The sequence below is a fragment of the Lissotriton vulgaris genome, chromosome 1_1 (assembly GCF_964263255.1).
Source record: "Lissotriton vulgaris chromosome 1_1, aLisVul1.2, whole genome shotgun sequence".
In the NCBI taxonomy this organism is placed as follows: Eukaryota; Metazoa; Chordata; class Amphibia; order Caudata; family Salamandridae; genus Lissotriton; species Lissotriton vulgaris.
In genome coordinates, this window is record NC_141685.1 from 260,698,093 (window position 1) to 260,725,434 (window position 27,342).

At 46.4% G+C, this 27,342-nt stretch overlaps 1 protein-coding gene across 1 annotated transcript in view; it reads left to right on the forward strand.

The window, feature by feature from the left end:
• LOC147746874 (uncharacterized) overlaps window positions 1–27,342 on the forward strand; it is a 290,318-nt gene that overhangs the window by 146,320 nt on the left and 116,656 nt on the right. Inside the window, exon 8 of the mRNA XM_086952279.1 lies at window positions 24,820–24,896. Within this exon, the coding sequence (XP_086808405.1) occupies window positions 24,820–24,896 (77 nt within the window). The remainder of the gene's footprint in view (window positions 1–24,819; window positions 24,897–27,342) is intronic.

Here is a 27,342-nt window from a genome sequence, read left to right on the forward strand (position 1 = left end):
GCATATGTTGGTTGGTCCTGCACAAACGGGATATGCAGGCAAGACCATGGCCTGTCTAACAGGGCCTGCTGTAGCCCAGTCTTTGGTCATCCTAAACCCAAATAACTCACATGAGCATGTGCAGGAGAGATAAGGGCCAGAGCACCTCAACGGACTCTGTGTCCACCATGACCTTGCATATGGGGGCATGCTTTGCTGAACATTCTTAAAAGACCCACTTAGGGTGTGCGATTTCATTTCTACTTCATTGAAAGGTGGCAATGTAGCACTATATACCATCGCTCTAGCAGGAGTTTAGATTTTTACAGGGGACTTATTTGTTCCCTGTTTGCAATATTTTTTTATACATTGTCTGCCTTATGCAACAGGAGTTGTACTTAAATAAATTAATTTGTGGACCCTCCAAGTTTATTTTTATATGAAGCCACGCATACACACTTTGGGAAAAATATTATGAATTTGAGGAAGTGTCCAGTTACATATTTTTCAGTCAAAGAAAGAGATTTCTCAAAGATGTTCAACAATGACACACATGTAATATATCTGACATAGTTTGAAATGGTAAAGTCGCTTTAAGAATGAGCAATACTGCTTTTTTTTTTAAACAATTTTTGCGTAAAACTGAAATGAGTGTAAACTAAGTGACCTATCATTAACTGTAAGCAACAGGTATTCCTAATTTTTGCCTCCGCATTCACCCACCATTTTGCATCTAGAGTGACAGCTGTTCACATGTCATACTCCACTGAAGTGTATACCTGCCTCTACTTAAAACTGGTAGGCCATTTTGAGTAGGCATCACTTCGTGCCAGCTCAGAAGTAATGCGTCCCCCTTCCTGTCACCGCAATTACAGCGTGCATAGCAAATGTCACCAGCTATTGAACATCATGGTAGGTATTACTTTAAAAAATAAAATGGCAGTCACCTCATACAATTAGCAAGCTTCTTCAATAACTTCCTCTTCATCATGACCTAGTCATTGGTGCATTGATATCTTCTGATGAAGGACTAATGGTTGCTTTTGTAGATGGGCACTCTTTATAGACTTAGACTACTCATCAGTAGCCTGACTTTACCATACAAAAGACACAGAAATTATGAAAGGAATGCAGAACAAATCAAACATTCACCCTGAGTCAAAAGATCTGGGTTAAATCCACCATTCTTTTGCTCACCATGCCACCCATCCTAGACCCAGCCATATGCAAATAAATCTTGACCTTGCCCCTTGTGGGAACAGTCTAGCCTGAACTCCTAAGCCAGGTCCTCATTGGACCAGAAACAAGCGTCCTGGGCCTGGTTTCAGGGTATTACCCCTCATCAGTCAGGCTAACTTGGATCCAGTAGCACAGTGAGCCCGCTTTCTTTCTGGGACTGTGACCCTCAAACTGATCTTTTAGTTGCAACCATAAGAGTGGTCTGGGGGATTGGTCATGAAGGCTGAACCTGTTTCCCCAGTTCCAAACTCGGCAGCTCTGACCATAGTGCCACATCCTCTCCACTGAACACCATACTGCCCCATTGATAGAAACTTCCGCTGCCTTCAGCTACAACCCAATTGTGGCCCGCTATAAACTCCTGGATGCGGCACAATTCAAATTACGCATTAGACAAGAGTAATATGCTGCCTAAAATAAAATCATGGAAATAGCAAACACTCATAGGGAATGCAAGTTAAAGGAAAGCATGTGAAATGTAAGCAGGAACAACATGGTTCCCTTGACGCTTTTACATGAATTATTCAGATATCAGTGAGTGCTTTTGCCAGCTCCTAACTCTGCCGGTCGCACTTAAACACTTGTGTGCCGCTCTGTCGACAATCAAGTCCCGGGAACAAGTGACAAGACCAATACTGTGCCTCCGGGTCAGGAAAGTACACATGTTCAGAGGGCTCGCCAGGGGCTGAGAAGTTGACTGTTTTGTCAAAAATCTCTGTCCAGGCTGATGCAGGGGTTTAAGAAGGAATGGGCCCAGCAGGCTGTAAAACTATAACATCCTGCGCAAGAGGCTCCGGGTAAAGTGACTTTTCAGCTGAGGGGTGCGAAAAAGGAAAAACAAAGCTACCACCCGCCACTGTGTCCAATCTTTGAAGCATGTGTGTGCTTCTGGTCACCAAAAGGCTGGTGTGGTTGTGGAAAAACAGCGGGCAAGACCCGCTCTATAAATCCCCCTCATGATGGCTGGTACCCCCAGAGTAGACTCACAGGAAGGCTGGTTGGGGCACGTAATTGATCTGTTAAATTCTGGCCTGCCTGCTCAGCGCTGTTCATGAATATTATCTCTCTGACGCATAGCATTTCAAATGTGATGGCACAGTTGCATGCTCTAATATGTTAGACAATTTTAGCAGGCTGGGCAGCCTCATTGGCAGTGTGCCTCAATTGCAGTATTGTCAGAGGGGCGCTAGAATATGTGACTAATGCATTTTAATGCAGGGATGTGGACACTAGCATTAAAATGTGTTAGTCAAAAGCCTGATGCGGCCCTACCCTAACCCAGCCCTGAAACTGCGAAAAGTAAAATTATAATAATGTTATTATAATTTTATTTTTCCTGCTCAAAGAGAGCATTTGTTACAGTTTTCATGTTAATCGCAGCGCCCATCATGTGCTGAAATCAACATGAAATCTTGAACAAATGCACACAATCACCCCGAAACCCAGCTCAATTAAGAAAAGAAATGCAGCAACATAGCAGCTAAGGTTTCAAATTGCTGTGTGGGACGGTTTCAAATATGTCTTAACACTGTTCAAGTAGATCTGTATGAGGAAATGCACACTCTTTGCACTTTTTTAAGCAAAAGTTTGGAGTGATATTTAGCGCTGCACCCACACGCGCGCCTGGTTACTGGCGCACACAGCCTTGGTTGCAGCGCACATAGACCTTACACTGCCGCACACAGAGGAAAAAAATTAGAGGGAACATTGCTCCTTACGGGGTGTAAAAGCAGATAAGAGTAGAGTGGCTGCCAAATGTTTTAGGGCCTAGAGGTCATTTTCCCAAGGTGCACGCGCCCCAGTGCCCACTTGTGGTCGAAGTGTAAGAGCCAAATGGTAGAGACAGGAGACCAGATGGGCACTCAAAGTAGATGTTATAATGAGTGAAAGCGGGGTAAAATCCGCCAGCTCTGCAATCGAAGCGCGTAGCTTGGCCACCACCGAAGCGCGTGTCCGATGTAGCAGAAACCTATCCTTATGAGACACATCATGTCCCCCCATGAGGACTGAGACGGGACGCAGTCCTGAGATAAGGTTCTTTTGGTCAAGGTCTCAATGGTCGGGGAAAGCCATGGTTTGTCTAGAAGCAATATGTTTGGGGAGTAAATGAGATCAGAGTGCAAATATCGGCATAGTCTTGTCCAGACCCATAATGTTGTTTGGAAGGTCTGTATTTCAGAGGGCGACCTAGGTAGTCTCTAAGGAATAACACTTGAAAGTGAGTGGGGACGAGCTATTGTCTCATTGTTTTAATCTGAATTTGTGTTTTATCTGTGATTGGATGTGTTGCAGTTAGTGGAGCAGATTGTCTAACAATCTGCACTGTGAACTCCGATTGGGTATTGTGTGTGTGTGTGTGTGTGTCTGTCTGTCTGTCTGTCTCCATATATACCTTTCTCAATCGGGATTCAGATTGTCAGACAATCTGCTCCACTATCTAAAACACAACTTCAGATTAAAACAATGAGACAATAGCTCTGATCTCCTTTACTCCATATATATATATATATATATATATATGACCAACCCGACTCACCTGAAGCCTGCACTGCCCACATTGAGCATTCACTCCTCCACGCCACCAGCTCGGGATACCAATATGAGGCATGCTGGGAGTTGGTTGACATTACACACGAACTCTGATAGGTGTGCAGACTGCGCAAGGAGGAGGGATATACGTGCCTGTGAATATTTGAAACAGGATGAGAGCACCAGGGACACGATCTTAACAGCTGAAGGCGCTGAAGAAGGCCAAACCGCCGAAATGCATCCGCCAGAGCTGGGACTTTAGGAAATAAAGCTGTGTCCACCCTGTTCTCCCCTTGCGGCCTCTGTTCTTTTTAGCCGAAAAGGAATCTCACCATATATTCTGAGCTAGCCAGCAGCTCAGTCCAGATGGCCCTGCAGCACCAAGCGACCCGAAGTTTAACTGGCACACCGCTGCTTGCAGCAAATCCACAACCAGGGAACTGGTATCTTCGGTGTCCACCATGATCGCCCGGATGTGGTGAGAGGATCGAGGTATTTCACTTCAAGAGGGCTACTCGTCTCTCATTTGACGGCCCCTTCTCATTTATCTACCGAGCGCATCTGGCAGCTGCAGCACAAGGGAACACAGCAAGGGCCGATCTTATTTCAGAGGCTTCATGACCAACCCGACTCACCTGAAGCCTGCACTGCCCACATTGAGCATTCACTCCTCCAAGCCACCAGCTCGGGATACCAATATGAGGCATGCTGGGAGTTGGAGTTCGCTGACATTACACACGAACTCTGATAGGTGCGCAGACTGCGCAAGGAGGAGGGATATAAGTGCCGGTGAATATTCGAAACAGGATGAGAGCACCAGGGACACGATCTTAACAGCTGAAGGCGCTGAAGAAGGCCAAACCGCCGAAATGCATCCGCCAGAGCTGGGACTTTAAGAAATAAAGCTGTGCCCACCCTGTTCTCCCCTTGCGGCCTCTGTTCTTTTTAGCCGAAAAGGAATCTCACTATATATATATATATATATATATATATATATATATAATCAGTTTTTTTCAGTTTTTAACGTCTTTATTTCGAAGTTTTCCTTCATAAAAGACAAGCATATAAAATACATACACAAAACACACGACTAATATATGCAAATTTATACAAACAGTTAGAATTTTCAAAAATCTTGTTTAAAAAACAATTAAATGATATAGAAAGACGTTTATGTCCGTGTTAATACAGATAAAAAGAGTCAATTCAGGAATGCTACCCAGAAAAAATATGTTAACATGTTTGTCACTCAGCTATTGGCTCTTAATGCAAGTTAAAAGAATCATATGCCCAACCTATAGGAGCCTTTTCCTCATTTAGGAACATACTACATAAAACCCACCTTGCTGACTGGATTAAAATGTAAACTTCACCCTTATAAAACTACTCAAACATTACAGTATTTATAAAATAAATCAAATCTATGGAGGGCTGGTAAGCTAATACCACCCCTTTCTAGCAAATCTGCTGTAAATCTTGGAAGGGGGAAGTGTGGGGTACACGGATAAAAATCATACAAATCCCAAATGGAGATGGGGCCGCCACCTTCGTGGGGCTGGGAGGATCGTAAATAGGGGACGATGTTCCTATTCCTAAATTTAACAAGGATTAGGTCCCCAGGAATGTCCTTAGGTAGTGACCCTAACCAGCCCACCCTTCTGACACTCAGGATACCTCCATCCTTATTGGGTGGCAGGGGTCTATTTTTAGCTAACTAGAAGGTGACCTTGTGTAATAGGTCCTGATAACTCTCGGGTTTCCTACATGAGGGAGCTGGTACTCCTGAGAGAACTAGCACAAAGGGGGCGGCTTCCGGAGGTAGGTCTATACGTGCTGCTCTGTTTGGCTCTGCTCTAGCAGCGGAGTAGTTTGTTAATAAGGGATTAGGGGCAATTTTAGTGACCAGTGGTGGTTGACTCTTAGGAGGCTGTTTTGTAATCGGGACATTTTTTCTTATGTTATACAAAGGTTTGTGGGCAGTTCTAGTATCGGTTGGAGGTAGCATGCTGGGAAGTTGTCTTTCAGCGGAAACAGTTTTTGTAGTGTCCGTCAACATAGGACCTTCAGGTACAGTTGGTGGAATGGAACAATTGGGTGTTGCCATCTTTGTAACGGGTGAGGGGTTAGCTTTAATAGCAATCTCTATACTTGTCAGCCTATCCCCTAAAGAGGCAATTCGTTCTAGCAGGGGTGCTATTACAGAATTTAACAACTGTTCAAGCTGAGGCAGTAATTGCAATTGAGGCAAAGATACTTTATCATCCAAGCGTTCAGCGACCCCCCTGGATGTGATGGAGTTTATGGCAGGCGTTGGGGGATCGATACAGAGTTTTTGTATTTTAGGTTGGAGTTCGTAATCATTTGCCCCGTCATGTTTCCTTTTCACACTTTGGCCCGGCAACAGCGCAGTGGCCTGGATGTTATCCTCATTGGGTGGTAGGGAAGGTTCACAAGTTCTGTCAGAGGGAGTGTTAGTAATAAGGCCTTTTACGGGGGAGGGGGATGTTATTGGAATGAACTTAGTCCCGCACAGAGCATTTAGTTCCTCCCAGTAGGACAAGTTTGGCAAACTAACGGGGGTATGAGACGGGGATAACAATTGGCGACGGTCATCAATATCTATTTCACAGATAGTGGTAGGTGATGCATAGCTCTGAAGAAGATTTTCCATTCTCTGGCAGTAATATGGGAATTTAGTATGCCCCCTTGTGTGTCACTAATAATAAAGTATATTCAAAATAGTGTCTATGTTTTGGAAGCCAAAAATGTCCGTGAATAGTCTTGTAAATGGTATATATAACTATACCTTCTATTGCTGTGGAGCCAGGAAACGTGGCCCGTCCCGTCCTCCTCGTGCCTCTGAGGGCCACAGAGGGCCCGCCCTTTGCCCGGGCTTCGCCCGGGCGCCGTCCCGCGCACGTTCCCGCGACGCGGGGGTCTGTGGTCCTTATGTTGCGCCTCCTGGCGCGATGCTCCCGTGACCGGCGAGAAGCGCCGCTGGGGCGTCTGGGGATTGTAGTTCTGACCCCTCGCGCTCCGGCCGCTGGTGTACTTGCGGCGGCGAGGGGGAACTGGCAAGAGGAGTCGGTCCCCGGCGTAGGTGAGCACTATTTACCCCTGGTGCTGCTCACGGTCCCCCCGCTCCCCCGGGGCTGTGGTCCTTATGTTGCGCCTCCTGGCGCGATGCTCCCGTGACCGGCGAGAAGCGCCGCTGGGGCGTCTGGGGATTGTAGTTCTGACCCCTCACGCTCCGGCCGCTGGTGTACTTGCGGCGGCGAGGGGGAACTGGCAAGAGGAGTCGGTCCCCGGCGTAGGTGAGAACTATTTACCCCTGGTGCTGCTCACGGTATATATATATACTAGCAACCCGTCCCAACGTTGTCTGGGTATGAATTGCTGCCGGCCAGGTGTATATTGTTTTGTAGGATTTCGTTTTGATAGCATTTCTTATCTGTGACAGGCCTGTGAAACTCTCAGATTCACAGTGCACTGCTGATCCACTTAAGAGTGCGCATTCAGTAGTGTGTGAACTCGAGTTTCCCTACTTTATTTTTCCTTGCAATATTCTATAGCGCGAACTCGACAACATGGCATGAGCACAATTTACATTACAGAAGAACACATTAATTTGTGGTAGGCACGGGGAGACAAAGCAATTTGCCTGAAATCACAGGATGTTGACCTGATGCCGAGATTCGAACGTAGCTCCCCAGCTCTAAAGTTCGCAATTCTAGAACTTGTGGCGGAAGGTGTGTCTAAAAGTGTATGTCGCTGCTGGCCATCAATGAGAGAAACTGTGCATTTTTCAAATCGGTGGTGAAAAAATATGAGTATGTTGCTGGAGATGTGGGCCGCCGTGCCACCAATGTACTTACCGGTAAACACCCATTATTCCGCAACTTTCTTTCCGCAGACCATCACTCTGCATACTTTCATTATGAAAGTACCATGAATCCGCAATGCCATTATAACGCATGGCATTACATTTTATATGCTTTAACCACGCATACATTTACAACGAAATTCGTTGTAAATGCATGAATGGTAAAAGCATATTTTATTTTTAATGTTTGGATAAGGTAAGTATGGGAATAGGGGTGTATGTTTTTGGGGTACTGAGGTATATGTTTTGGGGTGTTTGGGTATTTTAGGGTTCAGATATAGTTTTGGGTTATGGGGTACAGGGGTAGTTTTAGGGTTCAGGGCTAGGTTTGGGTTTTGGGGTATAGGGGTATTTTTAGGGTTCAGGGGTAGTTTTGGGTTTTGGGGTACAGGGGTATTTTAGGGGTTCAGGGTTAGGTTTGGGTTTTGGGGTACAGGGGTATAATTAGTGTTCAGGGCTAGGTTTGGGTTTTGGGGTACAGGGGTATTAGGGTTCAGAGGTAGGTTTGGGTTTTGGGGTACAGGGTTATTTTTATGGTTCAGGGTGAGGTTTGGGTTTTGGGGTGCAGGGGTATTTTTAGGGTTCAGGGGTAGGTTTGGGTTTTGTGGTACAGGGGTGGTTTAGGGGTAGGTTTGGTTTTTGGGGTACAGGGTATATGTATAGGGTTAAGATGGGTTAGTGTTTAAGGGTGTTGGGGTATTTTAAGGAGTAAGGGTGGACACGCGGAGCTGGAATGTACAGAACCTGGGAAGAAAAAACAATGAAATATATGACACAACACGCGCCCCGCACACGCCCACACCCCCAGCACACAATATGAGACATGGCATGAATGGCAGAATGTAAAAACAACAGTTGATAGACAGAATGCAGAACAATGCCATAAATTCACCCCAATAGAGAGATCTTGGCCTAATCCATCAATTATTTTGCACTTCACACCCCCCCAGTTCAGACACAGCCTAAAGCAAGACTACCTTGACCCTGTGCTTCATGGACACATTCCAGATCAAACTGCCAAGCCATTTCTTTCACCAATTTCTGGCATTCAGCCGTCTTCAGCCAGGATAGCTTGACTCCAATGGTGTGGAGAGCATGGGACTCATGTCTCAGCATACCCATCCCACTCGGGGTGACAAATGCAAAAACAACAGTTGATGGACAGAATGCTGAACAATGTCATACATTCACCCCAGTACAGAGATCTGGGCCTAAATCCATCGTTTTTTTGCACTCCACACCACCCCAGTTCAGACATGGCCATATGCAAATCAGCCTTGACCCTGTGCCTCATGGGAACAGTCCAGCCCGAAGGGCGGAACGTACCACACGCCCCCAGCATTTGTCACGCCCCCCCAGCACAAGCCCACAGCACAACACAGACACGCCCACAAGGGACTACTTTGTTGGCACGGTTGTTTTACTTTTTAAATGTATATGGTGGGCGTCTGCCTAGCCTATGTCCTTCTGCTGCAACTGCCCTTTCCAACGCTGTATTGGGTGTTGCGATTGGTGGTGTACTTTTCGAGTTTACCTGGCTCAAAGGACACAGTTCTCTCTTTATAATAGTAGTATAGATATAATATATATATATATGTATATATATATATATATATATATATCTCAAATAAATGGGCAGTATTTATAATGAGCGAGTAGCTGCTTGTAATCATCAGTTAATAATTGTGTGTACAAGACCTCGGTCCATTCCCAAAAATATATTTACGTTTCTGGGTTTAATTATTAACTGAACTCCTGGCTGCATTCAAGTAGGAAAAGCTCTAAATAAATCAATTTTGAGAACATGAAATTGGATTGGGATTTCGACTTGTGTAGAGATCTGACTGTGGTCATCAACTGTGGTCATCAACTGGTGCCACCCAGGTTGGGCATTGCATGGGTGAACTCTCCTGGGTGGTGATTTACTGTGGTTGGGAGTATTCAGGAGGTGCATTGCGGGCTCATGCTGAAAGGTACTGCTCAGGCACATAAAGGGAGGTCAGAGGTCGGGTTAGGCTGAACAGATTGTGGGTGCTACAATAAGTATGTCTTTTTACGCAGTCACTTTCTTTGAATTTGTTGAGGAGGGTTGGTGCTGTGGTGCCTATTAATGAAACCCTGTATAATCAGTCACACCCTAAGATGTAAATTGGGAATCATAAAACATTTTATTAAAAGACCTAGGCCCTTAGTTTGTAATTCATTCAGTGAGCTGCGCAGAGAGAGCAATCAAACAGTGTGCTGACCAACCTCTCATGTGATGCCAAACTTTCTCTCTCCCACCATACCTTACACAGATACAGCAACTCTCTTCTAACCGCCTCTCATCCATTGGACGATTTAGAACTTTACTACATGACCCACATGCTGCATCACCACCCCTGACTCTTACACCTTCCGCCTTAAACACAAACAAACACTATAAGCATCATGCCACACCTCACAACTTCGCTTCCCCATGTCTACTTCAAAACAATGTTACACCACGAAAACAACACAGCACTCCAACTCACTCTCAAACACCATCTCCACCAAATACACACGCAGACCCATCAAAATGCCTTCTTAGCATGCTTGATGAGGAACATGATACAGAATAGCTACACAGTTGCCATCGTAATACAGCTAATACCAGCACTAAAACACACCTGCTACAAACCCACACAATACAAAACAGAGTCCCACTATCACCAAAGGCCACTCTCTAAACTGTCTACTAATAAATGCTCGATCCCTCTCTAAAAACAAGCATCACATCTATGATCTTCTCACAGATGCAAAAACAGACATATTATTCATAACCGAATAAAGGTTGGGAGAGGATATGGCTCCAGTCCTGCATGAAGGCACTCCTCCAGGCTATCAAACAATCACCCAAAATTGTATAGCCACAAAAGGAGGTGGTCTAGCTGTTGTATAGAGGCAAACAATACATATCACTAAAATTGACAACATCTCCATAAAGAATTGTGAGGCTCTTCTAACAAGATGCAATCCTACACCGTTTTCCTCCTGTAACTTCCTGCTCCTTTACAGACCTCCACCTAGCAAGGCGACATTCCCAGACCCACTTCTGGACACAGTTTCAAACCTGATAACAATACACTCCAACCTATGCGTTCTGGGTGAGCTCAACATTTGGTTTGACAAACCCAATATGACCCATCCAAAAATAATAATCACTGGCCTAGAGGCACTGAACCTGCATCACATTGTCCACAAACCGACACACATCGCTGGACATATCCTAGATGTCATTTTTGCTAATACTGAACTAGTTACCTTTCGAACTATAACTCCATTCACATGGTCAGACCACCACTTGCTTGCTTTCCAACGTAAAACACCACTAAGCGACTCACCTAAAACTACCTTACATCCATCCACCTATCGGCCTTCGAACAAACTCAATTTGGAACACTTAGAAACACAACTCCATCACCTCCTGCACTGTCCCGGCTGCATGGAAAAAGGCCAAGGTCAGGGCTCTGCTCAAAAAACCTAACCTCGATCCTGAGGATCCCGGCAGCTACCGTCCGATCTCCCTGCTCCCATGGGTGAGCAAAATTCTCGAGAAACATGTCAACATCCACCTAACGGACTTTCTCGAGAATAACCAGCTGTTAGACGCCACTCAAACAGGCCTAAGCACGGAACAGAAACCGCTCTGCTAGCAGTCACTGAGGAAACTCGAAAGATCTTAGACCAAGGGGGATCAGTGGCAGTGGTCCTCCTTGACCTGAGCGCTGCTTTCAACACAGTCAGCCATGTCACCTTGCAGAGCCGCTTATCGGACGCAGGAATAGTAGGTGGGGCACTACAGTGTCTCGAATCATTCTTGAGCTCTAGGTCTTTCCAGATTTTTGATGGAGATACTGTCTCAACAAGCAGGCCATTGAACTGTGGAGTCCCGCAGGGCTCCTCCCTAAGCCCTGCGCTTTTTAATATCTATATGAAACCACAGGCTAAGGTTGTTCGTCCGTTTGGCATTAAAATCATCTTATATGCGGATGACACTCAGCTAGTGGTTTCTCTGGCGCAGGAGGACGGCTAATCATCTTCATCAGGGCTATTGAAATGCTTGGAGGGAGTTAAGGGATGGATGACATCATCCTCCCTTGAACTCAATGGGGATAAAACGGAGCTGATGCTCCTGGGACCCACATCTCCGGTACACTTCAACTCTCTCTGGCCTCCCTGCCTAGGCAACCCCCCAGCCCCCAAAGACAACATATAGAGCCTGGGGGTCTGGCTGGATAAGGCTCTCTCCTTCAACACTCAGGCCACAAAACTGTCCGCAACCTGTTTTGGTCTTCTCCGGATGTTGAGGAAAGTCCTCCCTCTCCTGCCTATGGAGGCCAAACAGGTAGCCGTCCAGGGCCTGACTTCTCTCAATATATCTTCTAGCCCAACCACCTGACTCATCTCAAACTTCTTTCTACTACTCTTCCAATGCACTAACCTATCTCTCCTCCAATACATCTATCAATATCCCCTCTGCATCCACTCTCTCATTTAGCCCAAACCGCATACCACTAATATGACCCTCAAAATACCCTTTCTAGACTCTCTCCTACTCTACACCTCCTTGCATCATCTGACACCTCTTTTACTATACCGATCCCCTAAAACAAACCTTTCTAAACTCTTCCCTCTGACTCCGCCCCTTCAAAACTTATTTTACTCATCCAAAAGCCTCCTCCTGCTAAGACCTAAAAAAAAAATGCTTCACTCTTTTATCCCTCCACTATCCTTTTCAATTAAAATTAACGGACTAGCATGTTCATTTCCTAAATTCCATATTCAACTTTACTAATTCACCACTAATCCTTTATGGGTTCCAGAGTAGCTCGCTACTCACCAATAAAGCGTTTTAACACCCCATCAGGGTTACAAGCGCTATATAAATGCAAACCTTTTCCCTTTTCTATCTCTCCCCAACACTTCTCAATCCAAATGACTAACATATCCACCACTAAAATTACTTTAATGTTTCATTATACTAATTCAACACTAATCCTTATGGGTTCCAGAGTAGCGTGCTACTTGCGCTTCAAAACACCATCCTAGGTAGCAAGCGCTATATAAATAGAAACCTCTTTCCCCCTTCTATCCCGCCACCTACCCTTTTCTACCCAAATAACTGAATAACATATCCACTACTCAAATTACTTAATATTTTGCTATACTAATTCTCAACACTAATCCTTTATGGGTTCTGGAGTGGTGTGCTACTCGCCAGAAAAGCTCTTCAACACCCATCAGGGGTAACAAGTGCTATCTGAATGCAAACCTTTCTTTCCCTTTTATCCTTCCGCTATCCTTCTCACTCCAAATAACTGACGAATAATACCACTTAAAATGTACTTGCATGTTTCACTATACTAATTCAACACTAATCCTCTATGGGTCCCGGAGTAGCGTGCTACTCGCCGAAAAAGCGATTTGACGCCTCGTCAGGGGTAGGAAGCGCTATATAAATGCAATTACAATACAATACAATACAATTTATTCCGATTACTTATTACAATCCAAACCCAAGTGGTTCAAGTTTTGAAGACTTCCATTTGAACTCCGTTCCTCTTTCTCTGGCTGTGCCCCTATCCCCTTGTGTCCTGAAGAAGAACTGCTTTTACTACATTATCAATCACGCACTCTTCTGGGTCGAAACGTCGATGTGCCTGTGTAATCCACACCCTACTCTCCATTCCACAGGAAAGGCAGATTAAGTACTTGTTGTACTGGAGATTCATGGGCCTAGGGCTGGTTGTTTATTGAATTGTACATTTTTAGATAACTTGTACAGCACTGTATATATTTCACTCACTTACAACACTTTGTCACTTTTAGATCACTTAATCACCTATGCACCGTTTTTCAATACGTTCTTTTTGATTGCTTGTGACAGCCTTACTCTGCTATTATTACATTACCAAAAAATGGAAAAAGCAAAAAAGTGATTATGCTTTTAATATATTGTTGTTGGATCAATTCAAAACTGGTATGTTCTTCTTTTTTCTTGTGTTAAACTATTGATTTAGTGTCAAAGGAATTGTTCTTTTCATTTTGAGTTCTATTACTGATTAAGTTTTTAAGCTATTTTTGCACCCAACAGAACCAACATTACTTCATTTTCTACACACCCAGGTTCTGAGGGGCACTGGGTTAACCCATTATACTTGATATATGCTTATTACAAGTCAGGTGGAATATGTGAGGTATTTACCCTACGTGGTAAATACCATTACCCTGAAGTAAGGTGTTTACCAATTTTTTTCGTAAATACATCCTATTTCAAATGTTTAACTTCCAAATGCTATTTCACATGTTTGGTCTTTAATACACAGCTTTTATTCTGTTAAACCTAGGCAATGCTGGAATTTATCTGGGAAAACGCCAAGGGTGTGATAATTATCAGACTAAGTGTAGTTCTATTCGCTGTGCTAACAGTCTTTTGCACAGGGATCAGAATTTCACCCTGCACTTGTAATCAGGGCCATAGTGTCTTTGGTGAACCGAGCACTGTAGGAGCATATTTTCAAAATGGGGAGACATGGCAACACTTGTGTAAAATACGAGCAGTGAGGATTAGGGCAGCTTTCCTGCGAACAGCTAAATTGTTATCTAGATGGAGAAACTTCCCCCTTAAAAGTAACCCTGGGCAAAGCGCTACGCTCGCGTAGTTTGCGCTACTTTGCACTACGCGAATTGCATGTAGCACAGTGCAAACATGCTTAGCGGTGTTGCAGCGGCCATTTTTTGCTTGCTCGCTGTCCTCAACGTCAAGTTGGTGACCGCGAGCAAGCAAAATAACATCCCGGCGAGACTTTTTCCTCGTTCGCGATCAGAAACATCGAGTTGCCGATTGCGAGCGTGTAAAATAATCCTCCCGGTGAGATTCTCAAAGCGGGGAGGTCAGGTTTCTCATTGCGAGTGGTGGCGTATGCTCGCTACCGCTCGCAATGAGTAACTACCAGTCTGAGTTGAGAAAGCTGCAGCTCGAGGAGAAATCTACTCGAGCTGCAGAAAACGACCGCTTGCAATGTGCAAGATGCAGTTTGTACTGATTGCACAGTGCGGACAAGCATCCGACACTGTGCAATCAGTGCAAACAGCATTTTGCACAATGCACTACGCAGTTCGCGTAGCTTGCGTAGTGCGAAGTGCACTATGCGTAGCGCTACTTCACGAATGACGCCCAGGGTACTTAAAAGAATCCTTCACATATAATGTCTTGACTTGAAATTGAAGTATGAAATGCTCTCCATGCCTGCCCTACACTGCTGTTCAGGTATCAGTCAGGAGCAGTGGGATCAGGGTTAGAATTACTCCCAGGCGTTAGACTGGATCCGGAGAATTTTTTCGTTAGCAGTACTCCTCTGCGTCGAAAGGTGGCGTCGGTCAGCTCCGCGTTTGTTGTTGGCATTGGTGTCTCTGGGATGACGTTGCGGTAGCCACTCTGATGCCTTCCTCGCGCGCTGATGCCAGTTATTTCTTTTTCCACGCCAGCCAGCACATATCCGGAACGGTACCTCCAGTCACTTTTTGACTGACTTTTTTTCAACTACGTTTTTTGAGTCTATTGACTCCCTGTGCACGCAGGGATGTCCAGTCGTCCTCAGACCGGCTTCAAGGCTTGCGACACCTGATGTCGGTTACGGACCTGCACTGCGTGTGCCTGTGGTGTCTGGAGCGCGACCACGATCCCAAGTCATGCTCCGATTGCCGGACAATGAATCTGAAGTCTTTGCAGGAGTGGTCCCGAAAGCCCCTCGAGGCCCGGCAGTCCGCTCCGCACCATTCGAGGTCCCAGTCACGTGGGAGGTTGAGGGACCAGTCGGGGAGTCACCACCACTCATCATCGAAGTCTTTGCACTCCTAAGGTAAGCCGAAGCACAAGAACAAGTCAAAGAACCATCGTCGCTCTTCGACGCGACCAGGGATGCGGACGGTGCACATCCTGCGGCTCCACGTGCAGAGCCTGAGTTGGCAACTCAGAGTTTCCCCCCTTTTCCGGATCTGGAGTAACCCCTGCCCAGCTTCGGAGTTTCTACGAAGCGATGCATGCCCTCATTGTGCAACCTGACCCCGCCGGTCCACCTTCGGGCCCGCAGACTCGGCTGGAGGCCCTGGGCCTTCGACGTCGGTGGCTCCAGCCCCAGCACCACAGGGTCCCCTTGGATCCACGTCTGGATCGGGATCCATGCCGATCGACCTTGTAACAACTCCCCCAGCGCCGATTCCACCAGCATCACCTCTGCTTCCAACTCCGGCTAGGCTGCACTTTTTGTTGTGAGGGGAGTTGCGGTCTTATATATGCCTTTCCACCTTTACCACTTCTTCCCAGAGTGCTGAAGATGATCAAGCGTGACCAGGCCCAAATCATTCCTGTGGCTCCGTATTGGGCACAAAGAGTCTGGTATCCCAAGCTTTTACACATGGCCATCGATTCTCTGATCAGACTGCCTCTTCGGGGGATCTTCTGGCGCAGCAGCTGGGGACTTTCCTCTACCCAAACCTGTCCAGCATCCACCACCTTGTGTGGAGATTGAGCGGCGACAGTTGACAGCCTTCGACCTTCCTCCAGAATCTGTGATGTTATCTTGGCAGCCAGGAGTCCCTCCACTAAGACGGTGTACACCTGCAGATGGAACAAATTTGTGGCATGGTGCACAGCAAAGGCTGTGGATTCCCTTTCTGCCCCTCTTTCTGAGGGACTCTTGTTCCTCCTTTCTTTGACCCAGCTGGGCTCTGCTCTGGGCACTCTTAAGAGCTATCTCTCAGCCAATTCAGCCTTTCTTGGGCTTCCTGATTAGCCTTCTCTTTTCAATCCCCTGTTGTAAATCGCCCTTCTTTAGGGCATTGCTCCTTTTCCTCCTGTTACCGTCGTAATGCCTTAGTGGGACTTGATTTTGGTTCTTACTTATCTTATGTGTGCTCCCTTTGAGCCGGTACATAACTATCCTCTCAGACGTCTCACTTTAAAGACTGCCTTTCTGGTTGCCATCACCTCTGCACGCAGGGTGAGTGAGCTCCAGGCTCTTTCTTCAAAACCTACTTTTCTGGCTGTTCAACTGGACAAAGTTGTACTTCGCACTCGACCCTCTTTTCTTCCCAAAGTGGTTACTTCTTTCCGCATTGCTCAAACCATCACTTTGCCCACCTTCTTTCTGCCTCCATCTAAGGAGGAGGAGAGGCTCTGTCGTCTGGATCCAAAACGTGCGCTTTTTGTTTTTATTTCGATCTTACCAAGCATTTCCGGGTGGACGACCAGCTCATTGTTGGCAATGTGGGTGTCAAAAAAGGTCGGGCCGTGCACAAACTGAACATCTCTAGGTAGGTTGTTTAGTGCATTAAAGCTTGCTACTCTTTGGCAAAGAAGGAGCCTCCAGTGGGACTGCATGCCCATTCCACCAGGGTGTCGGCAGCTACCACTGCTTTGGGATGGGGAGTTCCCCTTAATGACATCAGCCGCAGGTAAGGAGCTGCTAGGATGAGCTCCAGGTCCGGGATCACCAAAGTGTAAGTCCCGGCCGGATCACCCACAGCAGCCCCCCCCCCCCCCCCCCCCCCCCCCCTCCCGGCGATAGCCACAACGACTCCACTCACCAGGCATTTACATCGATCTCAAATTCCTTCTAACACACAAATCGGCTAAAATCACTCAGCATTATTAACAATCAACTAGCTAAATAAATATTGAGACTATTTTTAAGGAACTCCAGCAGAGAAAATAACATTACACATGGAGCACAAGACGCCTGACCCTGTAATGGCCGCCTGAAGTGACAATGAAAGAGGCTAAGCATTTACACAGTCCTCCAACGCTATAACCCCCTAAGCCTGCTAAGTCTATTAAATTGCCCATACTATACCTGCAGCAAATACGCTATAAAGAGACTGAGATAAGCTAATTTCACGAACCCTTGCTGAGAATCGGCCATCTTAAATTGAGATCCAGGCGCCTGATCCACTAATGGCCACCAGAAGAGACACTGAAAGGGAGAGACACTGAAAGGGGCAAAGCATCTACACAAATTTCTATTACTTTAATCCCCTAATCATACTCACATCGAGTACTCTAATAGATTGAGATTAATTTCAAGATCACTCGCAAATTAATCTATAGATCTCTCGCAGAAAAATGGGCACTCTGAGAGGAGCCCCTGTCGCCTGATCCTATATTGGCCGCCAGAAACTATACAGAAGCGGCCTAGTTTAAGGCATCTAGATGACAGCAGACTATCACGATAAGTAAGGTCATCTGAGACCTATGACACTACAGTGCCCATCCTGAGACGGGTGCCGACCCTTAACTCTTCTCAACTCACAAGAAACCCCTGAGGCCTGACTGGGCATTGGCCGACAATCTGTGACCCACCAAGTTATCCTCCCTGAAACAGGGTCCCACCCTGACCCTGGGTACTAGGAACCTCACTTTTAAAGTGAGGAGGATTGCCTGAGACCCTGTAAGACAAGGACCGCCCGAGAGAGGAACAGAGTCCCAAGACACAACATCTCAGAAGTACCAGATGCCTGACCCAGGAATGGCCATCTACCCAAAATCATTACATATAGCAACCAACAATTAGGCCTCACCAAGCCCTCCGTCAACCTCAATATCTCTGACAACTGCAACAAGGAATAAAGGTTAGTCTAGTCAGTGGTCCTAAGGGATCACTAGAGACCCTTAAAGGACTAGTCCCCTAAAGGCTTGATCCAGCGCACCTCCAACGTGGCCCTGGTCCCTTAGGATAACTTACACGCCTTCACAACGCTTACTCGAGGACTAAATCTCTTATCCATGACCCCAACTTGACAGTGGTACCCCCATCAGCCACCGAGAATCCAATGACCCAGGCCCCCTTACCAAAAGACCAGTCCAGCTCCAACTCCCAATCCCAGATCCAGAGTAGCCGTTCTCAGCACGCCCCTCCCCCTCTGCCCCCCCCACAATGAGAGGCAATCTCCCAACTCCCTCCTTCCCCCACCTGACCAGACAGCTCTCTCTCCTCTGCACAACACTTCATCTTATCAATCACAGGAATAAACCGGACTCCCTCACTTCACAGAAAAATGCCACCGGACACGCAACCGGCTGCCGCCACGCTTACTCCCAACTTCCTGATCCCTCATGGTTCGAACTCCTTCTCAATCGCTTTCCCCCCCCCCCAAACTCTCGAGTAAAGCGGAGCAACTCTTCAAACATAGACTGCTCAGACAACATCCCGAGACACTATTCGCAGACACCTGTCACTGCTTCTCCAGAGGACAGATAAAAATGGACCTCATCTTCCACACCGATAGACCCAACTTTTGGCCCATCACTCAACACGTATCTCAACATCTCCAAAACCACCACTACCCTCCACAGCCGCAAACTGACGACCTCTCTCCTGAATCTCCAATCGAAGAGCGGCAATATCCATAACAATCTTCACGAACGGTACAGTCCTAATACAGGCTAAGAACGTTCACCTTGATGACTCCCTCTTCCTCTCACTAAAAAAGGCACCCATGATCACCTCTCGATAAGGATCAACCCCATCCCTCCCCCCTGAGAGGCATCCACGACAGGGGAGGCTTCGGACCCCTCTCTTAGCTGCCTCGAGATCCACCTCACCACCAATTCCGAGGCCCTCATCCTAACTCTATTCCTCCCAATACCACCCACTCCCCCTACATCAGCCAGCTCACTCACCTGTGCCCCACCTCCCTTCCCCTCCCAACATCCTGGATTGAGCATTTTCCTCCAGCTCAGCCCACTCACAGCCCTCCCCCGTCTACTCGCCACACGAGATCTGTCACCTGCCATGAGGCAGCACTCCCTGTACCCTTGAGCCCTACCAAAAACAATCCAGGCAGCCCCTCCCCTAATATTCAACAGGACCTGGACTCACATCCCTCCTTTAACTACCATCACCCTAGGGACACATCCCCCTCCCCCAAGGACAAGGCTGCCCCTGTCACCCTCCCACCCCCTATGGTCCCTCCCCCGCACCTAAGGGCAGTGTTGCCAGAGACACCCTCCCTCCCTCCTTAGACAACATGACGTAACGCCGCTCCCTCCTAGAAACTCAGATGGAAATCCTGATTCGAGGCCTGAATTAAATTCTATCCAACCTTTCCCTGAACCGAAAACCCATCCAGCCTCCCAGAGAGCTATCTAATCTCACCCAACCACCCTCCACAGAGTCTCAAGTCCCCCCCAGACCTCGACCCGGATCATCCAGTAAGGGGAAGGATAGTTGCTACGAAAGACCTAGAAGAGCAATTACCTCACTTTCCCCTCAGGAAGTGACACACCTAGCCGCATCCTACGACCCCCCGACAAATTCCTCCTCTAAATCCGCGATCCAAGTAATTACGGGATTTAGAAATGAACACCCCCCTCCGAGAATCCCCAGACCCCTGCCCACCTAGCCTTCCTTCCTAGAGTCCAGTCCAGCAAGATCAGGTGCAAAGAAGAACCCCTCATCAACTGCTTGCTCCTAAACTGCAGATCTGCCTTTAAACATGCAACCGAGCTAGCGGAAGCCATCCTCTACCATGACATAGACATAGCATTCATAACAGAGACCTGGCTCAATAATCTTGCCTACCCCAGCATGGACATGCTGGTACCTCCCGGATTCACTATGATTAACAAAGACAGGCAAGGGAAAGGAGGTGGGGGCATTGCAGTCATCCACAAGAACAACATCTCCATAACGGAAACTCCCTCTTGTTTGTACAGCTTTTTTGAATGTCTCCAAGTCAATATCAAAACACAGGATACCAGGCCTACACTCTGCCATCTACTGTACCACCCCCCAGGCAACTCCACAGAATTCGGGGTTCACCTTTCCGACCTGATTGCCCATTGCGCACTCGGCACCTCTAATAACATAATTCTGGACGATTTCAATCTAAGATGAAATGAAACAACGACCCAGCTCATTCAAACCCTAAACAACCTATTGATAGCTAACAATATGACCCAACACTGCTCAGAAGAAACACACTTTAGAGGAGCAATCCTTGATGCAATTATAGCCGAAAGCAGTGCAATTTCCACCATCGACCACAACCTCCCCGTTGACTGGTCCGATCATCACATAGTTCTCTTTCACATCAACCATCCAATCATGACCAATCTAACTCTCAAACTTGACCCCCCTAATGGGCCAGGAACACAGCCCAGATCCCGCAAGCTAACCTAGAAGAAAGAATTAGCTCAACTCCAAACATCCTGCAGGATATACAAAAATCACATTAAGATCAAAAAGTCCGCTTTCTTCTGCTCTGCGCTAGAAAACGCAAAAAAAACCGACGTAAAAAGCTTTTCAATATCATAAGGAATCAAACCTCCAAACCCATACCTTCCTCAACACAGGCATCCAAAGGATTTTGCAATCTATTTCAATGACAAAGTCGCCAAGATTGACCTCTCACTTGGTTCAAATCCCATCTCCTCCAACGATATCAAAGTGTCGGAAACTTCTGTTAGAACCCCCTGGAACAATCCAAAACAGTGGTCCCACTTCTCTCCAATCCAGGAAGCAGAGATAGTCAAGCTAATCTCCAAAGCCAAGCCCTCCTCTCACGCCCTGGATCAGCTACCTCCTCAACTGGCCAAAGACCTGAAGCTCGTCCTTGCCCCACTATGGTGCAAGATCATCAACAGTTCACTGAGCTCCGGAACCGTACTTGACTGCCTCAAAGTTGGACAAGTCACGCCACTACTAAAAAAAACAGGTCTAGCCACCGACGATCTGAACAATTTCAGACCTGTATCGAACCTACCTTTTCTATCCAAAATCATGGAAAGATGTGTACTCCCACAGTTGACTCAATACCTGGATAACATCAATCTACTAGAGCCCCATCAATCGGGCTTCAGAAAGGGATGCATTACAGAATCAGCAATCCTCAACGTCAGAGAGGACCTACTCAAGTCACTCAACTCGTATCAATGCTGCCTGCTCATCCTCTTAGATTTATCGGCCGCATTCGATACAGTTGACCACAAATTACTCATAAAGGTTCTACAAGAAAGGGCCGGTCTTCAAGAGACGGTCCTCTACTGGTTCTCTTCCTTTCTCCACAACCGTTCACAAATAATAAAAATCAAAAACTTTGAGTCCGACCTACACCCCATCATCAGAGGTGTTCCTCAAGGATCAGTACTCTCCCCCAGCTCTTTAACATCTACATGGAACTCCTTACCTCTCTACTCGGGAAATCCAACATCTGGAAACCAACTCAATTGACGACATCCAGAGACTTGAGTTAACACGCTCAAAGAGGTTCAACACTGGCTCACAAACGATCACCTGAAACTCAACCAAGAAAAAATGGAAATACTCCTCATTTCCAACAAAGACGAAAATCCACAAATTGAAGAATGGCTCAAAGCCATTGACACCCTCAATGGCAACCTCACCTTAGCGGATTCGGTAAAATCTCTAGGGATCACCCTGGACCAAAAACTGGACATGAAGAATCACATCACAAGATCTGCCTTTCTCAACCTAAAACTACTTTACAAATTTAAACCCTTCCTCCCGCCCAAGGACCTTAAACAAGCCACCCAAACACTGGTCCTCTCCAGAATAGACTACAGGATCGCTAATCCCACCTCGCCCCTCTGAAGACAACCCTCCATGCAGCTGCCAGAATGGTCACTGGAATTAGGAAATTCGAACACATTTCGCCAGCTCTCAGAGAACTCCGATGGCTCCCAGTTGACTTGCGAGCCAGCTTCAGAACAGCCTGCCTCACTCACAAAGCCCTGCACATAGGCAAACCGGAATACCTGGCCGACAAACTCAAAAGGGCGGGCCAGTCAAGAAAACGCAGGAGCTCCAACTCTCTACTTCTCATCCCGCCAAGAACTCACAAGAATAAAACCTCAGCCAGATCTTTTGCCGGTAACACTCCAAAAATCTGGAACTCTATCCCCCCCACATCAGAACAACCCCCTCGTTTCCAAAATTCAAGAGCCTACTCAAAGCCCTTTTCCTCGACCGATCCGGAGTCTACCGATAGAGCCCAGGTAGCTCCTTATCCGACATTCCACCTTACCTCAAACCTTGTGATTGACAACACTGATTTGGATCAAGAAAACATTTACTTTTTTTTTTTTTTTGCATAAGCGGTTTGATTGTCTATTACACTGGGATGATCATCAGACTTGGCCTGCACCCTCTTCTCCTCTGCAATCAAAACAGTATCTCTCTGAGCTCAACAAAATTAATAATTAGGTTTACAATTCACCCATCCGGTACAATGTCCAATAATATTTAGTGCAGAGATGATATCTTCCTTGCCAAGTAAAGTCTTTGATTAATGAAAATTCCAAAATTCCAATATTCCAATCTCCTTTATTGATTTTTCTTTACTCCAAATCAGAGTTGAGTCCTTTAATAGACTTTCAGCCAACACGTGTTTCGTCTGATGCTAATCCTTGCATCAACAGACTTCCTCAGGGCTCTATCGCAATTAAGTCTTGCCAAAAGTAATGGTTCAAAAAAGGTTTTTGTAATCAGTCGAATATCAGTTAGAAGAGCCTATCGTAGTATAGGTGTATTCTCTCTAAGGGGTACATCAGATCCGATGCAGCAATGAGAAATTCAGGATACACGAGTACGTGTACCTGATCAGGTTATCGCAGCGTCTCCTCGTCGGCGAAAGCCGGGAAGCCGACGAGGAGACGCTGCGATAACCTGATCACGTACTCGTGTATCCTGAATTTCTCATTGCTGCATCGGATCTGATGTACCCCTTAGAGAGAATACACCTATACTACGATAGGCTCTTCTAACTGATATTCGACTGATTACAAAAACCTTTTTTGAACCATTACTTTTGGCAAGACTTAATTGCGATAGAGCCCTGAGGAAGTCTGTTGATGCAAGGATTAGCATCAGACGAAACACGTGTTGGCTGAAAGTCTATTAAAGGACACAACTGTGATTTGGAGTAAAGAAAAATCAATAAAGGAGATTGGAATATTGGAATTTTGGAATTTTCATTAATCAAAGACTTTACTTGGCAAGGAAGATATCATCTCTGCACTAAATATTATTGGACATTGTACCGGATGGGTGAATTGTAAACCTAATTATTCATTTTGTTGAGCTCAGAGAGATACTGTTTTGATTGCTTAACTCCCTGGAGATCCGGGGTTTCTTGGGTCACTGTTGGTAACCAGTACCTTTCTCTCTTGGAGTTCACTTCTTTGATTTGTTGAATCTGCTAAATATTTCTATACGTAGAGCTGTGCGCCTGACCTTTGACTTGGTTGCCAAATCAATCAGTTTTCTCTTCTCCTCTGCACCTTCGCCCACACGCTTGTTCCCTTCCCTGCTTGAACCCTCATGTTCTACCATTCCCCTGTGTCATATGTTTGCTCATTACTGTATATGCTGTGAAGCGCTCTGATACCCCCGCGCCCAGCTAGCGCTATACAAAACTTCTAAATAAATAATACATCTGTGAGGCAGCTACGTGGGTATCTCTGCACACGTTCACAAAACACTACTGCCTGGACAGCCAAGTCTGGAGAGACAGCTTCTTTAGGCGTTCTGTTCTCCAGGACTTTCTGGTGTGAATTTGGTTCACAGAACCACCTCCGGGGTTGGTACTTCTGGGGTACCTATTCTGAAGGGAAGGAATCTAAAACGAATTGTCTCTTTAAGATGAACAAGTTACTTGCCTTCTGCAACAACATATCTGTAAGAGACATGGATTAGTTATAGATTCCTTACAGCCCCACCCATCCTCCCCGTTCTGCAAACTGACTTCTTGGGTCAGGGAATCCCTTTCAGGGCCCAAGGTTTGTGCACCAGTGGTCAGTGTCTTGCATGGCTCTGCTCTTCTGGCGTGGAATGTTGTGTAAAAGATCTGACATCAGTGCGTGAGGGCGGCGTCTAAGTAACTACCGCAACGTCACCCCAGCGACCACGACGCCAATGACTAATGCGGAGCCGACGGACGCCACCATTCGACGCGAAGGGGTACTGCTGTTAAAAAACCTCTCCAGATTCAGTCTGACGCCTGGGGGTAATTCTAATGGTAAGGAATCTATAACTAATCTTTGTCTCTTACAGATATATTGTTACCGAAAGTAAGTAACTTGTTCTTTAGGTTCAATATCGTACCTTTGATTTCCCTCACTGAGATGTGACCGTGTTTATTATTCACAGGCCGGCAAGAAGAGGACCTGATGCAGCACATGTCTGACAGCCATGAGGCAAGGCGAGGACATGATCGAAACAGTAAGGTAGGGTGAAGGGATCATTGTATCTTTATGTATGTATGAATGTATGTATAGTGAACGTAGCCAAAAGATAGAGGATCAAGGACAAGCATAAAGTCTGCGAATGATAGCAGACATAACTATTTGTGGTGCATCTACAACACTCTCGTAAATTGAAGCAGTGTCCTGATGGATACAGGGATCTTGTTTCAAATCCTGGGTACATGGATGGAACAGCCTGCTGCCCTGTTTTTTAGGTCTCGCATATGCAGCGCGCAATCGCTGCTTTGGAGTGACCTCTGGCAATCACTCTGTACTTCTTGGTAAAAAAGTGCATGTACTGAACTGTTTCCAATCCGTACTCGTGCATGTATAGCGTTTACCTTGCTGGAGCGAACAGCGGCGCCATCTGTTTGCAATTAACACACCTGGCGCTGCTCGCTCCTGCAAGTTAAAGGCTATCCATGGACTTCCGGCCGCGCTCCACTGAAATTCCTTTGAGTGGTGAACACATGTCCCTAGTCTGCAGACTTCAGACTTGTTATAACAACAGACAACAGAGAAGGTTGTGGGATGGCTCCAGGGCAGACTTTGCTGAGTTTCACCACAGACACGCCTTTGGCTATTTGTAGGCAGTCGGACGAGGTGTTTGTAATCAAGGCAGCGTTTCCTATGGTGCGTTTATAATGCACATCGGCTGTTTGTGTTCATGCTGAGTAGCGCTGCAGGCAATGACTTTTCCCCAGCCCCACCTGCCACTGGGTTCTATCACGCAACCGTTTCTCCCACTTCATTCGCCGACACTTTTGCACCACTCCACAATACGAAAACCTAAGAAGCTGTGTTATCCTGTCAACATACATGTTCCATGCAACAAGACCACCTGGTTTCTAAAGCAGCTATTTTTCAGTTCAAAAGTGGAAGCAGTACTTGCAAGTGCGTGTTGGAAGACAATTTCTATAATATTGAACAGATTCTCTGTTCCCAGGTATCCCAGGTCTGGTTTCCCTTTCACACAGCAGTAAAGTGAAAAAAAGACTTCTGCTGCAGGAAACACAGTTAAAAGCACCATGGTTAAACTTTCTCAGTGGCTTTTTCTAGATGTGTGTAAACTAGCAATGTTTTTCACTTTGCCTGTGTGTGAAAATCAAAATGATTCTGCTCAACATATGCTTTGCCCAAACCAGCTAGTTTGCACAGGCGCGCAATGCCCATTGAGCTCATAGTTCTTCAGCCACCCCAATCCACTTCCACCCCTCATGTGTGGCAGCCCGGGCTGAGACAGCTTCACGGGCACACACACAACCACACTCTAGTACTTCACAGGTCCTTGAAAGACCATTTGCTTGATAATGACGCTTCGTTGTTCCTCACCGTGAAAATAATGAAAATTACGTGTGTGCTAGCATTAAATATGCACATACAGCAGGCGCCCTGAGGGCAAGTTTTATTAACTGTTGAGTATTTGGGAGAAGTGTTGGCTGCGGTTTGGAAGGGTGGGGGTCGTTTGCGCTGTGTTTTTTCTAAAGCAGCAATTTTTAAGTTTAAAATTAGGAGCAGAAAGTACACTTTCAATAATATTGAACAGATTCTCGGTTCCCAGGTATCCCAGGTATGGTTTCCCTTTCGCACAGCAGTAAAGTGCAAACATCATTGGCATAGCCAATAGGTCTCGCCTTTGGGATCTTATAAGTGTTTGGTCATCCAACACAGTATCCTTGGTGCAACAACATCAACTGTTGCATGGCGAAACACTTATAAGGTCCCAAAGGCGAGTCCTGTTAGCTTTGCCAATGCTTGTTCTTTTTTACACTTCGTAGTCTGCTGTATGATGGTGAGCAGATCTGCTATTGAAGCAGGGATACTGGTGGTGATAGCTTTGTAAATGATGCAGCTGGTGCTGAAGAAAGCTTTTGCCAGCAAGCAGAGCCAAAGGAGTTCCTTCAGGATGAGAGTGATGAAATGTGAATGAAACGTGCGGCGGCGTGTAGGATGCCCATATAGGGTGCTAATGATGAGTCTGGGAGGCCATGGAGCAGTGCATTAGTACCAGGGGCAGCTTGTGTTAATGGGCGTAGAGGGCGTTGCCCTACCACCAGAGAGAGAAGCAAGCAAGATGAGCAAAAACACCCAGCAGCTTGAAGCAAATGACGACTTGCTGATCGGCAAAAACATGTTGAATTGTGGACATGTCCTGCTGCGCATGTGCCAGGCAAGGGCGAGATATTGCTCGACATGCAGGCTCAAGCTGCAGCAGTGACATCATTTTAGAGGAAGAGGTGAATTACAATTGCCATCTACAAGGATGCCTTCGGGGCGCACATACAATAGCCCGGGAAGGAGTTAATATAACTGAGTTAATTTCAATGGGAGGGGGTGGGCCGGGCTGAGGCCAAAGGAAAAAAGAGGAAGAGGATAGGTCATCCCGAGAGGGGGCGGGGTGCCTCTCATGAATAACTTGCTGTATCAT